At 47.3% G+C, this 12,489-nt stretch overlaps 1 protein-coding gene across 5 annotated transcripts in view; it reads left to right on the forward strand.

Annotated features, from left to right (window-relative positions):
* Positions 1-12,489, forward strand: part of cabin1 (calcineurin binding protein 1) — an 807,975-nt gene that overhangs the window by 518,029 nt on the left and 277,457 nt on the right. For all 5 annotated transcript variants that reach the window (XM_072499122.1, XM_072499139.1, XM_072499102.1 and 2 more), the window contains exons 30-31: positions 1,961-2,057; positions 3,160-3,801. In XM_072499122.1, coding sequence (XP_072355223.1) covers positions 1,961-2,057; positions 3,160-3,801 — 739 coding nt within the window. The remainder of the gene's footprint in view (positions 1-1,960; positions 2,058-3,159; positions 3,802-12,489) is intronic.

Raw genomic sequence — 12,489 nt, forward strand, 5'->3', positions numbered from 1 at the left:
GGAGCGCTGCTCCTTAGTGACATCGAAACAAACCTGTTAAAAAAAGATCAGCATTCCTGGCCTGTATGGTTCATTACCCAAATATTTGATGCATTACTCAATGAGCCACAATGCAGGTAAGTTGTTCAGAGCTTTTTAATTTAAAAATCAAATCAGTAATGCCTTTGCATAACTTAGAGTTGAATAATCTTGGTGCTGGGGACAGGAACATTTTTCCATGTATTGTAATCTGGAGTGTGCCATATTTTAGTCATGGTATAGCATGAAGAGTTTATTCCTTCCACATTGTGTTGGCAATATCTTTGTGGTTTGAATGAAACATGATTGTTACCCAATTTGTGTTGAATTCACCTTGGTTTGTGCAGTTTGCTCACATACACTGGAAGCAGGATTGAGACTGCCCTAATGGTTTTAACTTGATGCATTTATATTTAACAACAATGACTTGAGTTCATATAAAGCATTTAATGTAACGTCCGAAGATGCTTCACAGGAGCATAATTAGACATAAACTGGCAGCAAGCTAAATGAGGAGATATTAAGACAGGTGACTTAAAAGCTTGCTCAAAGAGTCAGGTTTCAAAGATTCTCTAACGGAGGAGAGAAAGGTGGAGAAGTTTAGGGGATAATCCAGAGTTGAGCACCTGGAGAGATGAAGGTACAAACGCCAGGGGTGAAACAAAAGAAAGGGGAAATGCGCAAGAGACCAGAGGTGATCAGCAGTGTTCTCAGAATGTTGAAGATTACAGAGACGGGAAAGAGCAAAGTTGTGGAGGGGTTTGAATATGAGAATAAGATTTTTAATATTCTGGTGTTCGTGAACTGGGCACCAATATAGATCAATGAGCACAAGGGGGATGGGCGAATAGGACTTTCAGAGGAAAAAGATTTTCACCCATTGCTGGGATCATTGGGTCCCAATGATCAAAGTAATGTTGTAACTCAGTCCTTTCCCCAAGTCTTCAATAAGGGTTTACGACCAATTGAAGACATGGGGCGCGATTCTCCGCTCCCGCACCAGTTGGGAGAATCGCCTGGGTCGCGACGCCGGTCCGACGCCCTCCCACGATTCTCCCAAGCGGCGAGAACGGCCCCGTCGAGTTCCGCGCGGCGCAGGCCGGAGAATCGCCCGAAACACCCAAAATGGCGATTCTCCGGCACCCCTGCTATTCTCAGGCCCGGATGGGCCGAGCAGCCAGCCCAAAACGGCGGGTTCCCCCCGGCGCCATCCACACCTGGTCGTTGCCGGCGGGAACAGCGCGGGAACGCTGGGGGGGGCGGCCTGTGGGGGGGGGGGGGGGGAGATCCTGCTCTGGGGAGGGGCCTGAAATGGGGTCTGGCCCGCGATCGGTGCCCACCGATCGTCGGGCCGTCCTCTCTGAAGGAGGACCTCCTTTCTTCCGCAGCCCCGCAAGATCTGTCTGACATCTTCTTGCGGGGCGGACTCGGAGAGGACGGCAACCACGCATGCGCGGATGTTGCCAGTTATGCGGCGCCGGCTGCGTCATGTATGCGGCGCCGCCTTTACGTGGCGCCAAGGCCTGGCGCGGCTCCGCTCCTAGTCCATTATCGGGCCCTGAATCGGTTGGGATAGGGGCCGATTCGCGCCATCGTGAACCTCAACGGTGTTCACGACGGCGCAAACACTCTGCCTCCATTTCGGAGAATCCCGCCCGTGGCCTTTGAATCAAACTCATTAATGTCCAGCTGGTTTTACTGATTTTGAAATCCATCAATTCATTTAGATTTGAGTGTCTTCACACTGGCGCATAAACAAAATCTGGAGTCTTTGCAAGCATTCAGATGAGAGATGTGATTTTTCTTTTCTTTTGCAGAATTGATTGAAATTTGAATTCAGTTATAGAGGAAGTGGTTCATATCGAAGTTCGTTCGCTGTGGTTCCATTAACTAGATGCATTCATTCTATTGTCATAGTGTTTCTCTCTATTTTTTCTCACAGGAAGTATTTGCGTGATGTGGATCGTCAAGTGCTTGCCAAGCGGGCATTAGTTTTCACAGTAAAAGTGCTTGAGGACAACTTAAAGGAATTATCTGGGGTAATTGTACCTATTATTACATTGTTAATTGTCAGGCGTATTTTGATGGACCTTTTCTCTCGTAGATAGTATGTAAGACTGGCCAGCAGCACTCCCCATTCTAGTTTGTTTTCTCTCCCCATCTTAACACCTCCAGAAAGATTGGTTGGGAACTTTGTATAGCTGTGCTATCTAAGATTTGATCGTTTTTTAAAGTTTGTTTCATTTATGATGATTTTAAGCTTCTCAAAGCAATTCTGTCACCTATTAAAAAACAATGTGGTTCTGATGGGTGGAGTGAACTCTCCTTTAACAACTGGTTAGAATCCTGCGTTATCATAAACCAGGCTTCAACTGGTGCACTGAGAAGGCAATTGTTCCTGGTAGTGGTAGGAGTATAAGATTTAAAGTGACAACCATGTGATTAAAGAACAAATGCTTCAATATAGTACCTAGAAAGAAAGCAAAGAGAGCCTTTTCCTAGCCCACGCAGACTTGAGATTATGAATGTCTGCAGGTTTTTAAAAATAGTGGATGATGGGGATAGGGAAGAATTTACTATTGCAAGAAAAGGAACAGCATCAAGTTAAAGTGTTTGACGGTTAACTGGATCTACCCAAGTGGTTGGTTGGAGTCTGGAATGAACTTCCTGAGTGGGTGGTAGAGGCAAGCTCAATTGAGGTATTCAAAAGGGAATTTGATTGCTACCTGAAAAGAAATAATGTGAAAGGTTACAGGGATGCGGCAGGAGAGTGGGATTAGGTAGAATGCTCTTTCAGCGAGCCAGTGCAGACTCGATGGGCCAAATGGTCTCTTTCTGCACTGTAGGATTCCGTGATTTTGTCATTCATGTAACAAATGAATGTCAGAGGTAGGTTCTTTACACAGAGTGGTGGGTGTGTGGAATGCACTGCCAGCAGTGGTGGTGGAGTCAGAGTCATCAGGGACATTTAAGCGACTCTTAGACAGGCACATGGACAGCAGTAAATTGAAGGGGTGTAGGTTAGGTTGATCTTAGATTAGGATAAATGGTCGGCACAACATCGTGGGCTGAAGGGCCTGTACTGTGCTGTACTGTTCTATGTTCTAAATGTTGTCTCCATTGTTCTGTCTTACTGCTTAGATTTCTGAAGACCCGATTACAAAATCTTCAGGCTCTCCAATGGGGGAGATGACGACAGATGTTTCAAACAAGCCCACTGCTGAGGAGCACAAGGGTGTTGTAGCCAAGAAGATTACCAACTCTGATGGGCCTTCAAGAAATACAGAAAATGGGGTGAAGGATATTCCAAGAGGCCAATCCCCGCAAGCTATGAACATGGAGCAAGGGGACAAAAATGATGCAGCATTGGGTGACATTAGCAAAGCATGCATTGGCATTGAGGAACCAATGGAACTTGATGGCTCTGTTGAACAGGGAAAATTGGATTTTCCGTTCATACCTCCCAGTGGTTTGGATACAGAGCACAACAAAACTCTTAGTGCCATTGAGGGAAAGAGTCCTGAGTGCAAACCTACTGAACTGTCTTTGGAAGAGTTGAGCATTAGCTCAAAGCAGCAAGGATCAACAGGTGCAACACATGTCATGGCCAGTCAGGTGGTCAGAAAAACAGGCAGGAAGAGAAAACTGATCGATGACACAGAATCTGGGAAAACACTGCTGTTGGATGCATACAGGGTTTGGCAGCAAGGTCAAAAGGTTATGACTGTTGATCTTGGAAAGATTGAAAAAATCATGTCAGAGACCTACATGCTAATTAAACAGGTATAGTAACATATATATGTTTTAAACTTATTTCTTTAGAAAAGCATTTAACATTATTTAAAAATGATTAATGAAAATGTATACCAAAGAACTCTTAACTTCCTCCAAAGTGAAATCTACAGATAGTTCCTGATAAGGGGCAGGATTCTCCGCGAACCGGCGGGGCAGGCAACTCCGGCACGAAGGAGTGGTGTGAACCACTCCGGCGTCGGGCTGCCCCGAAGGTGCGGAATTCTCCACACCTTCAGAGGCTAGGCCGGCGCTGGAGTGGTTTGTGCCCCTCCAGCCGGCGCGGAAGGGGCTTGGCGCCATACCAACCGGCGCCGAAGGGCCTCCGCCGGCCAGCGCGAGTTGGCGCATGTGCGGGAGCGCCAGTGTGTGCTGGCGTCATCCCAGCGGATGCGTAGTGGGGGTTCATTTCTGCGCCGGCCATCGTGGACTGGTACACCAGCCGGCTCAGAGGAATAGAGTGCCCCCACGGCACAGGCCCGCCCGCGGATCGGTGGGCTCCGATCGCAGGCCAGGCCACCATGGGGGCACCCCCGGGGGCAGATCCCCCCACGCCCCTCCGAGGACCCCGGAGGCCGCCCGCAGAGCCAGGTCCCGCCGGTAAATACTTCTTGTAATTTACGCCGGTGGGACCGACCGAAAACGTGCGGCCACTCGGCCCGTCGCGGGCCGAAGAATCGCCGGGGGGGGGGGGGGGGCGCTGCCAATGGCCCCCGACCGGCGCGGTGCGATTCCCGCCCCTGCCAAATCCCCAGCGCCGGAGAATTCGGCAGCCGCGGGGGCGGGATTCACGCCACCCCCCCCGGGGATTCTCCGACCCGGCGGGGGGGGGTCGGAGAATCCCGCCCAAGGTGTCCCAGTAATAATCTTTTAGTACTAATACACATGATTGTGAATTTGCTGTGACTCTTTATAAATGACAACCCAGTTTATCACATCGCTGTGCTTCTGGCTTAGCATTGTGGTGACATTGTGCTCGGATGTGTATACATAACTTATTAAACAGTCTTATTTACATCAAAGTGAACGAAAGGAGGAATATGGGGCTGGATTATCCATTTTTGGGACTATGTCCCCACGCCGTCATGAAAACTCTGATCTTTTACGCCAGTCATCCTTCATTCTTCAGTTGTGCAATATATATGAATGGAATAGGATACAACTGTACAGCTTTATGCTTAGAGTGGTTTGTGAATATTTCAGCAAGTAACATTGCTGAAGTTTTAATATAGGCCCTGACATTTACTTGGGTAAAGGAGTTATGGTGGGATAGTTTCATGACACTGCGCATCTTATTTTCTTCAATTGCAGAAGCCAGCCTGATTACATGCTCAGCACCCTGTCGAGCAGGGAACACTGTCAAGGAGGCCACAGGCCTGGCACAGCTAGGAGGCCTGGTTTATGGTAGCCTTTATTTGGGAAGGGTAGGGGGGGAGTGGGAGGTGGGGAACATAATATTTCTGGTGGTGGGCAGGGAAGAAGGTCAGCTGAATGAACTAGAAGAAAATTCTAGTCCATTTGGGGCAGCATGGTAGCATTGTGGATAGCACAATTGCTTCACAGCTCCAGGGTCCCAGGTTCGATTCTGGCTTGGGTCACTGTCTGTGCGGAGTCTGCACATCCTCCCCGTGTGTGCGTGGGTTTCCTCCGGGTGCTCCAGTTTCCTCCCACAGTCCAAAGATGTGCAGGTTAGGTGGATTGGCCATGATAAATTGCCCTTTGTGTCCAAAATTGCCCTTGGTGTTGGGTGGGGTTACTGGGTTATGGGGATAGAGTGGAGGTGTGTGTTTGGGTAGGGTGCTCTTTCCAAGAGCCGGTGCAGACTCGATGGGCCGAATGGCCTCCTGCTTCACTGTATAATCTATGATGAAAATTCTCCTGCTCCTAATCAAGTAAATATTCTTATCGTTTAACTTGCCTCCGTTTCTCTGCCATGTTCCTGACAGCCAGGAAACTGAGCCTGCCAAGTGATAACTGGAAAATAGGTTAAATCTGAGACGCATAGCCTCATTATAATATTTAATTGACTAACCTACCATCTGGGATGGAGTTTCATGCCAGCCTTTTATCCTGCTTTTGTTAAAACCTGGAATGGTTGGATTGGGTTTGAGATTTTTTTTCACATCTTGCCTTTTTGATTTATTCATTCATGGGATGTGCCCATCCCTAATTGCCATTGAGAAAGTGGTGATGAGCCCCCACCTTGAACTGCTGCTGTCCAGGTGGTGTAGGTACACCCACAGTGCTGTTAGAGAGTTCAAGGACTCAAGGACCCAACAACAGTGAAGGAGCAATGATAGATTTCCAAGTCAGGATGGTGTGTGGAACTTTCAGGTGATGGTGTTCCCATACATTTGTTGCCCTTGTCCTTTTAGCTGATAGAGATCAAGGGTTTGGAAGGTACTGCCTAATGAACCTCGGTGAGTTGCTGCTGTCCATCTTGTAGATAGTACATACTGCTATTGGTGATGGCGGGAGTTAATGTTAGCGGTTGGAGGTGGAGTGCCAATCAACTTTGTCTTGGATGGGATCAAGCTTCTTGAGTGCTGCTGGAACTGCACTCATCCAAGCATGTGGAGGATGTTTCATCATGCTCTTGACTTGTGCCTTGTAGATGGTGGGCAGACTTTGGAGGAGTCCATAATTCTCCTCAGAATTCTGTCCTGCTCTTGTAGCGACAGTATTTATATGGCTTCTCCAGTTCAGTTTCTGGTCAGTTTGAACTTCCAGGATATTGATAGTGGGAAAATTCAGCAATGGTAATGCCATTCCCATACCATGGAGTGGGGGTTAAGTAGTTAGTGTGAAGATGTAGAACACCACGTTCGGATCTGCTCTGGGGCCTCAACTTTCATCTTAATGACTTGAGTGAAGACAGAGTGAGTGGTATATCCAAGTTTGCAGATGGCACTAAGTTAGGAGGGATAGTAAGTGGTGTACGTAAGAGTGGGAAGTTCCAAAGGAAACTGACTAAGAGAATGACCAAAAATATTGTAAATGGAATTTAGTGTGGACAAGTGTGAGATTGTTGACTTTGGACCTAAGAACGATAAATTGAGGCAGCACGGTGGCGCAGTAGTTAGCGTTGCTGCCTCATGGCGCCAAGGTCCCAGGTTTCATCCTGGCTCTGGGTCACTGTCCGTGTGTAGTTTGCACATTCTCGCCGTGTTTGCGTGGATTTCACCCCTACAACCCAAAGATGTGCAGGGTAGGTGGATTGGCCTCGCTAAATTAACCCTTAATTGGAAAAAACGAATTGGGTACTCTAAATTTATTTTTAAAAAGAACGATAAATTGCAGTATTTCCTAAAATGGTAAGAAACTAGGAACTTGGGGGAGCAAAGAAGTTTGGATGCCCAAATGTGCAAGTTATTAAAAGCCAGTAAACAGCTGCAAAAAGCAATCAATAAAGTGAATGGATGTTGTTGTTCATCTCCGGGGGGTTGGAATACATTGTGTTCTGTCCTGGACATCACACCTCAAGAATATATTGGTCTTGGGGTTACAGTATAGATTCACCGAATGCTAGCCAGGGGGGAATCATGGTTAAACTCTTCAATGGTTGGAGTCATACCTGGCACTAAGGAAGATGGTTGTGGTTGTTGGAGATCAACCGCCAAGCCAAAGACGTTTGTTAGCGTTGTTACCAATTGTGTGAAGGAAAGGATGAGGTAAAGAAGTCAAAAAGAGGAGGGTAGCGATGGCTGGAAACCTATAGCGAGGCTGGGTGCACGGCCCAGTGAACCAGCACTCCGCCTCATGCCTGTACCTGGCTGCTGTCCCCGTAGGCAGGGCTGGGGCTGTCGCCTGACCTTTCACCTTTCCACAGTGACAGAGCTCGATGAGTTTGCACAATGGCTTTTTGAAGGCAGGCGAGGAATGGAGAAAATTTGCACAAGTGCTGGTTTATTGGGAGTGTTGGGGGTCTGGTGCCATTATCTTGGTGTTATAACATTAACTTATGTGTATTCCCTTTGTTACACAGTCAGACCCTTAGAAGTCAGTATCCAGATGTGTTCTTACGCACTCACTTTAAACAAAAGAATTGAGGAGAAAGAAACTTGAAATTGGCTGGAAAAAAAACAAGGAATGCAAACAAGTGCCAATTACATTTAAAAGGGGTTGCCGATGTGAGACTCATTTTGAATAAGTTGTCTTGTGTTGAGTAGTTATAATTTCCATTTTAGAAATAGAATATGGGGGATTTATTTATAATTTATCAAATGAGTTCATAGAAATTCAATACTAAGACCCAAGTTCATAGATTTAACACGATAAATATATACAGTCATTCATATTTGTACTATTTTATCTATCTAAAGAAAGAAACCTTAAAAATATTAAACACAAATACAGAATGTAATGTCACTGCACCACTTGCCAAAGGAGTTAGTGAGAATCAAAAAGGAGCTCCCAAAAACAAAAAGTAGGTCTCGCGAAACTCTGAGAAAGAGCCATTTAGGTGGCGGGAGGGAGGAATATTTTGACCCTGGTGTTAACAGCCATTTCAGTTCCATTCAGGAAATCTGAAATAAATACAGAAAATGCTGGAAATACTCAGCTTTTATGGAAAGAGAAACTTGACATTTTGGGTCCATGACCTTTCATCAGAAAAGTTTTGATGCAAGATCATCAACTTGAAGTATTTTTATTCCGGTTTTTAACATTTTTACAACATTACAACCCAAAATAAAGAAACCCAACACAACACCCCACCCCGTCCCCCAATCACCGCCCCCCCCTCTAAACAGGTGACTAGCTCCCAGAAATGCAGAATAAATAAACCCCATCTCTTGTGGAACCCCTCATTTGTCCCACTTTGGGCAAACTTCACCTTCTCTACATGCAGGAACTTCATTAAATCCCCCAGCCACGCAGAGGCACAGGGTGGAGAAGCTGATCTCCACCCTAAAGAACCTGCCTGCAAGCGTTTAGCGAGGCGAAGGCTAAAACATCTGTCCCCGTTCCCACCTGCAACTCCAGCAGGTCTGACACCCCAAATATGGGACCAGGCTCCAAGTCCACATGCAAGACTGCTGACATAGTGCTGAAGAACAATCTCCAAAATTTCTCCAACTTCGTGCAGGACCAGAACATATGTACATGATTAGCTGGGCCCCTCCCACACCGTTCACAAATATCCCCCACTCCCTCAAACAGCCGGCTTATCCTGGACTTCATCAGGTGCGCCATGTGTACCACCTTAAGCTGTATCAGCCCCAGCCTCGCACACAAAGTTGAAGCATTCTCCCTCTGCAGCACCTCGCATCACAATTCCTCCTCCAGTGCCATCCCCAGCTCCTTCTCCCACTTGGCCTTGATCCCCTCCAGAGATACTTTATCTTCTTCCAAAATCCTCCCATAAATTGCGACACATCCCTCCAACCACATTACCGATGACACCTCCTCCAGCAGCGAGGAGGAAGGTGCTACCGGAAAGACCTTTTCCACAAAGTCCCGCACCTGCATGTACCTAAAACCCTCCCCACACTGCAACCCAGACTTCACCCCCAACTCCTCCAAACTTGCGAACTGCCCTTCCAAAAACAAGTCTTTCATCTCCTTCATCCCTCTTTCCTCCCATCCCTGAAATTTTGCATCTATCCTCCTGGGGAACCCATGATTCCCTTGGATCAGTATCAACCTCAACCCCGCCCCTAACCTAAAGTGCTGCCGAAATTGCCTCCAAATTTTCAGCGTGGCAACCACCACAGGACTCCCCGAATATCTCCCTGGGGCAAACGAGTAGCGGCGCCGTTTCTAGCGCCCCAACCCCGACCTCCTACAAGAATCTGCCTCCATCCTCACCCACAAAGCCTCCGTTTCACTACCCCAACCCCGCACCTTCTCCGCATTCGCCGCCCAGTAATAGTACAACAAGTTCGGAAGGCCCAATGCCCCCGACTGCCGCCTCCTCTGAAGTACCTAGAATTCATTTAATTTGTTCACACACATGCCATCGGATCCTTATACAATTTCACCCATGCCACAAACTTCTCCAACACTCCAAATTGATGGCTCCACTCGACCCGATCAAACGCCTTCTCCGCATCCAGGATCACCACCACCTCCAACTCCCTTCCTCCTTCTGAACAAGGCACAACATTCAACAGCTGCCGCACGTTTGGCAACAACTGCATATCCTTTACAAATCCCATATGATACTCCCCAATTATCTTCGGAAGGCACACCTCCAACCTAAGCACCAGCTCCGTCACCAAAATCTTGGAATCCACATTCAACAGAGATATGGGCCTGTACGACCAAACTCCACCGGATCTTTGTCCTTTTTAAGCAGCAATGAAATGGATGCCTGACCCATTGTCTCTGGCAATGCCCCCCTAACCATCGGGTCCTCAAACATTTCCACCAAAAGTGGCGCCAACCTTTCCTTAAACTTTTTAGAATATTTCACCGGTAAACCAACCGGCTCCAGTGTCTTGCCCGTCTGCATTCTCCCTATCGCCACCTGCACTTCATCCACCTCCACTGGCTCTTCCAATCCTGCCCTCTCCTACTTCATGACACTTCAATCACCCCAAAACTCCGTCATATCTGAGCATCCTCTGGCGACTCTGATTTCTAGAAATCCCTGTAGAACTCTTCAAAAACCTTGTTCACCTGCTCCAGGGCAACCACCAGCTCTCCCGTCCCATCCCTGACCCGAACAATCTCTCTCGTCACTGCCTGCCGGCAGAGCTGGCCCACCAACAAGCAGTTGGCTTTCTCCCCATACTCATATACAAGTGCTCTCGCCTGCCTCAGCTGCCAAACCGCCTCTCCCATGGATAGAAGATCAAACCTTGCCTGTAGCTACTTCTTCCTCGCCAGAAGATCCAACGCGTACCTTCCATCTACCTCCAAAATCTCCTCTGTCAACCGCTGCTGCGCCTCCTTGTCCATCCGTGCCTTAAACAATTTGACCTTGCCCCTCACTACAGCTTTCAATACTTCCCATACCATTGTTATGGGCCAGGGTTTAGAGAACCCCAAAGTGTATCATGGAGTTCACCTGACCCACAACTTTTAATAGATAGCACACGGCCCACTCTACAGGTGTGGTACAGCAGAAATGGAAAAGTATTTTTTAAAGCAAAACAATGTTTATTCTATGAACTCAAGTTAACCTTTTTAAAACATACAGTGAACATCTTGGCAACCATTAATTCAAATACAACCCCCAAAGACTACAACACTAAGTAAACCTTTAAGCTTTCCTTTTTAACATCCATACGACTTAAAAACAAAACCTTTATCAGAAGCACATCAGGTTAAAGCCACTACTGAAAAACATTTATAATTCTGAATTCACCAAATGATCAAGAGATAGTCTTTTGATGGCAGAGAGAACAGCAGTACACCTGCTTGGTCTGGCTTCAGCTCCAACACTGAAAACGAAACTAAAACGCACCCTGCAGCCTGCTCAAAAACGAAAATTAAAAGCTGACAGACAGCCCAACTCCACCCACGCTCTGACATCACTGCAGTAGTGAACATTTCTTAAAGGTACTCTCACTACAGATATTTAAATACACACCCATTTATAAACACCCATTTCTTAAAGGTACTCTCACATGACACCATTGACGATGAAACCTCCCCTCTCCTATTAAACCCTACGCAATCTTCAATCGCCTTCCCCCATTTTGATACAAATATCTGCCCCCCCTCTCCCCCTAGCGGGTCAGCAAACATGGCTTGGGTCTGTCCACCTTCAGATCCAACACTGTGTTCAAGTTCCCTCCTAGTACTAACTAGTGCATATCCAAATTCAGAATGGCAACCAACATCTTTTTAATAAATTCTATGTCATCCCAATTCAGGGCGTATACTCTAACCAGCACCACCAACCTCCCTTCCAATGCAACCATTACTATTACGTACCTACCCCCTCTGATCAGATACCACCTTCTCCAATCTGAATACTTACCCTCTTAGCTACCAGAATCGCCACACCCCATGAGCCCTCTGTCAAAGCCTGAGTGAAACACCTGACTCACCCAGCCCTTCCTAAGCCTCATATGGTCCTTCAGTCTCAAATGAGTCTCTTGTGACAGCACCTCTTCCAAGTGCGTGAAAACTCTCCGCCCCTCCTTTCCGCCATAACCACTACTCCTGGCCCCGCACAGCAGGTGGGACGAGACCTACCCCTAGTCACTGTCAGCTCCCTACTTCTCCTTCCCCCCCTTCTCAGAAATCCTCCAGGCATTTCCTCTCGCAAACACCTCACCCGGTATCATCTCTAACCCCCCACTATTCACACCTCCCAGGCCCACCGAAACCTGTCCATATAGGTTCCAATGACCGCGGCCCCTCGCCCCACTTTGCTCCCATTCATTAGCCAACTTGCGTTGGCAAGCGAGGTGGACCCTGCCCGAGCCCTTTCCCCCACACAAAAACAAACCAACACCAAATCCCAACCAATCACTACCAACACCCAAACCATCCCTTCCCACTACAACGTCAAACAAATGTAAAAACAAAAAACAAGAAAATGAAGTGAGATACACAAAAAAACGGAAGATCGATACCATCAAAGTCCAAACTCATCTCAGTCCCAGTACTTCAGCTTTTATGAACGCCTCCGTCTCCTCCGCCGTCTCAAAGTAGATGTCCTTAGAGTTGTGAGTCACCTTCAGTTTCGGCAAGGTAGACACCACCCCAAACCTCACATTACTC

This window comes from Scyliorhinus torazame, chromosome 1, assembly GCF_047496885.1.
Source record: "Scyliorhinus torazame isolate Kashiwa2021f chromosome 1, sScyTor2.1, whole genome shotgun sequence".
Taxonomy (NCBI): Eukaryota; Metazoa; Chordata; class Chondrichthyes; order Carcharhiniformes; family Scyliorhinidae; genus Scyliorhinus; species Scyliorhinus torazame.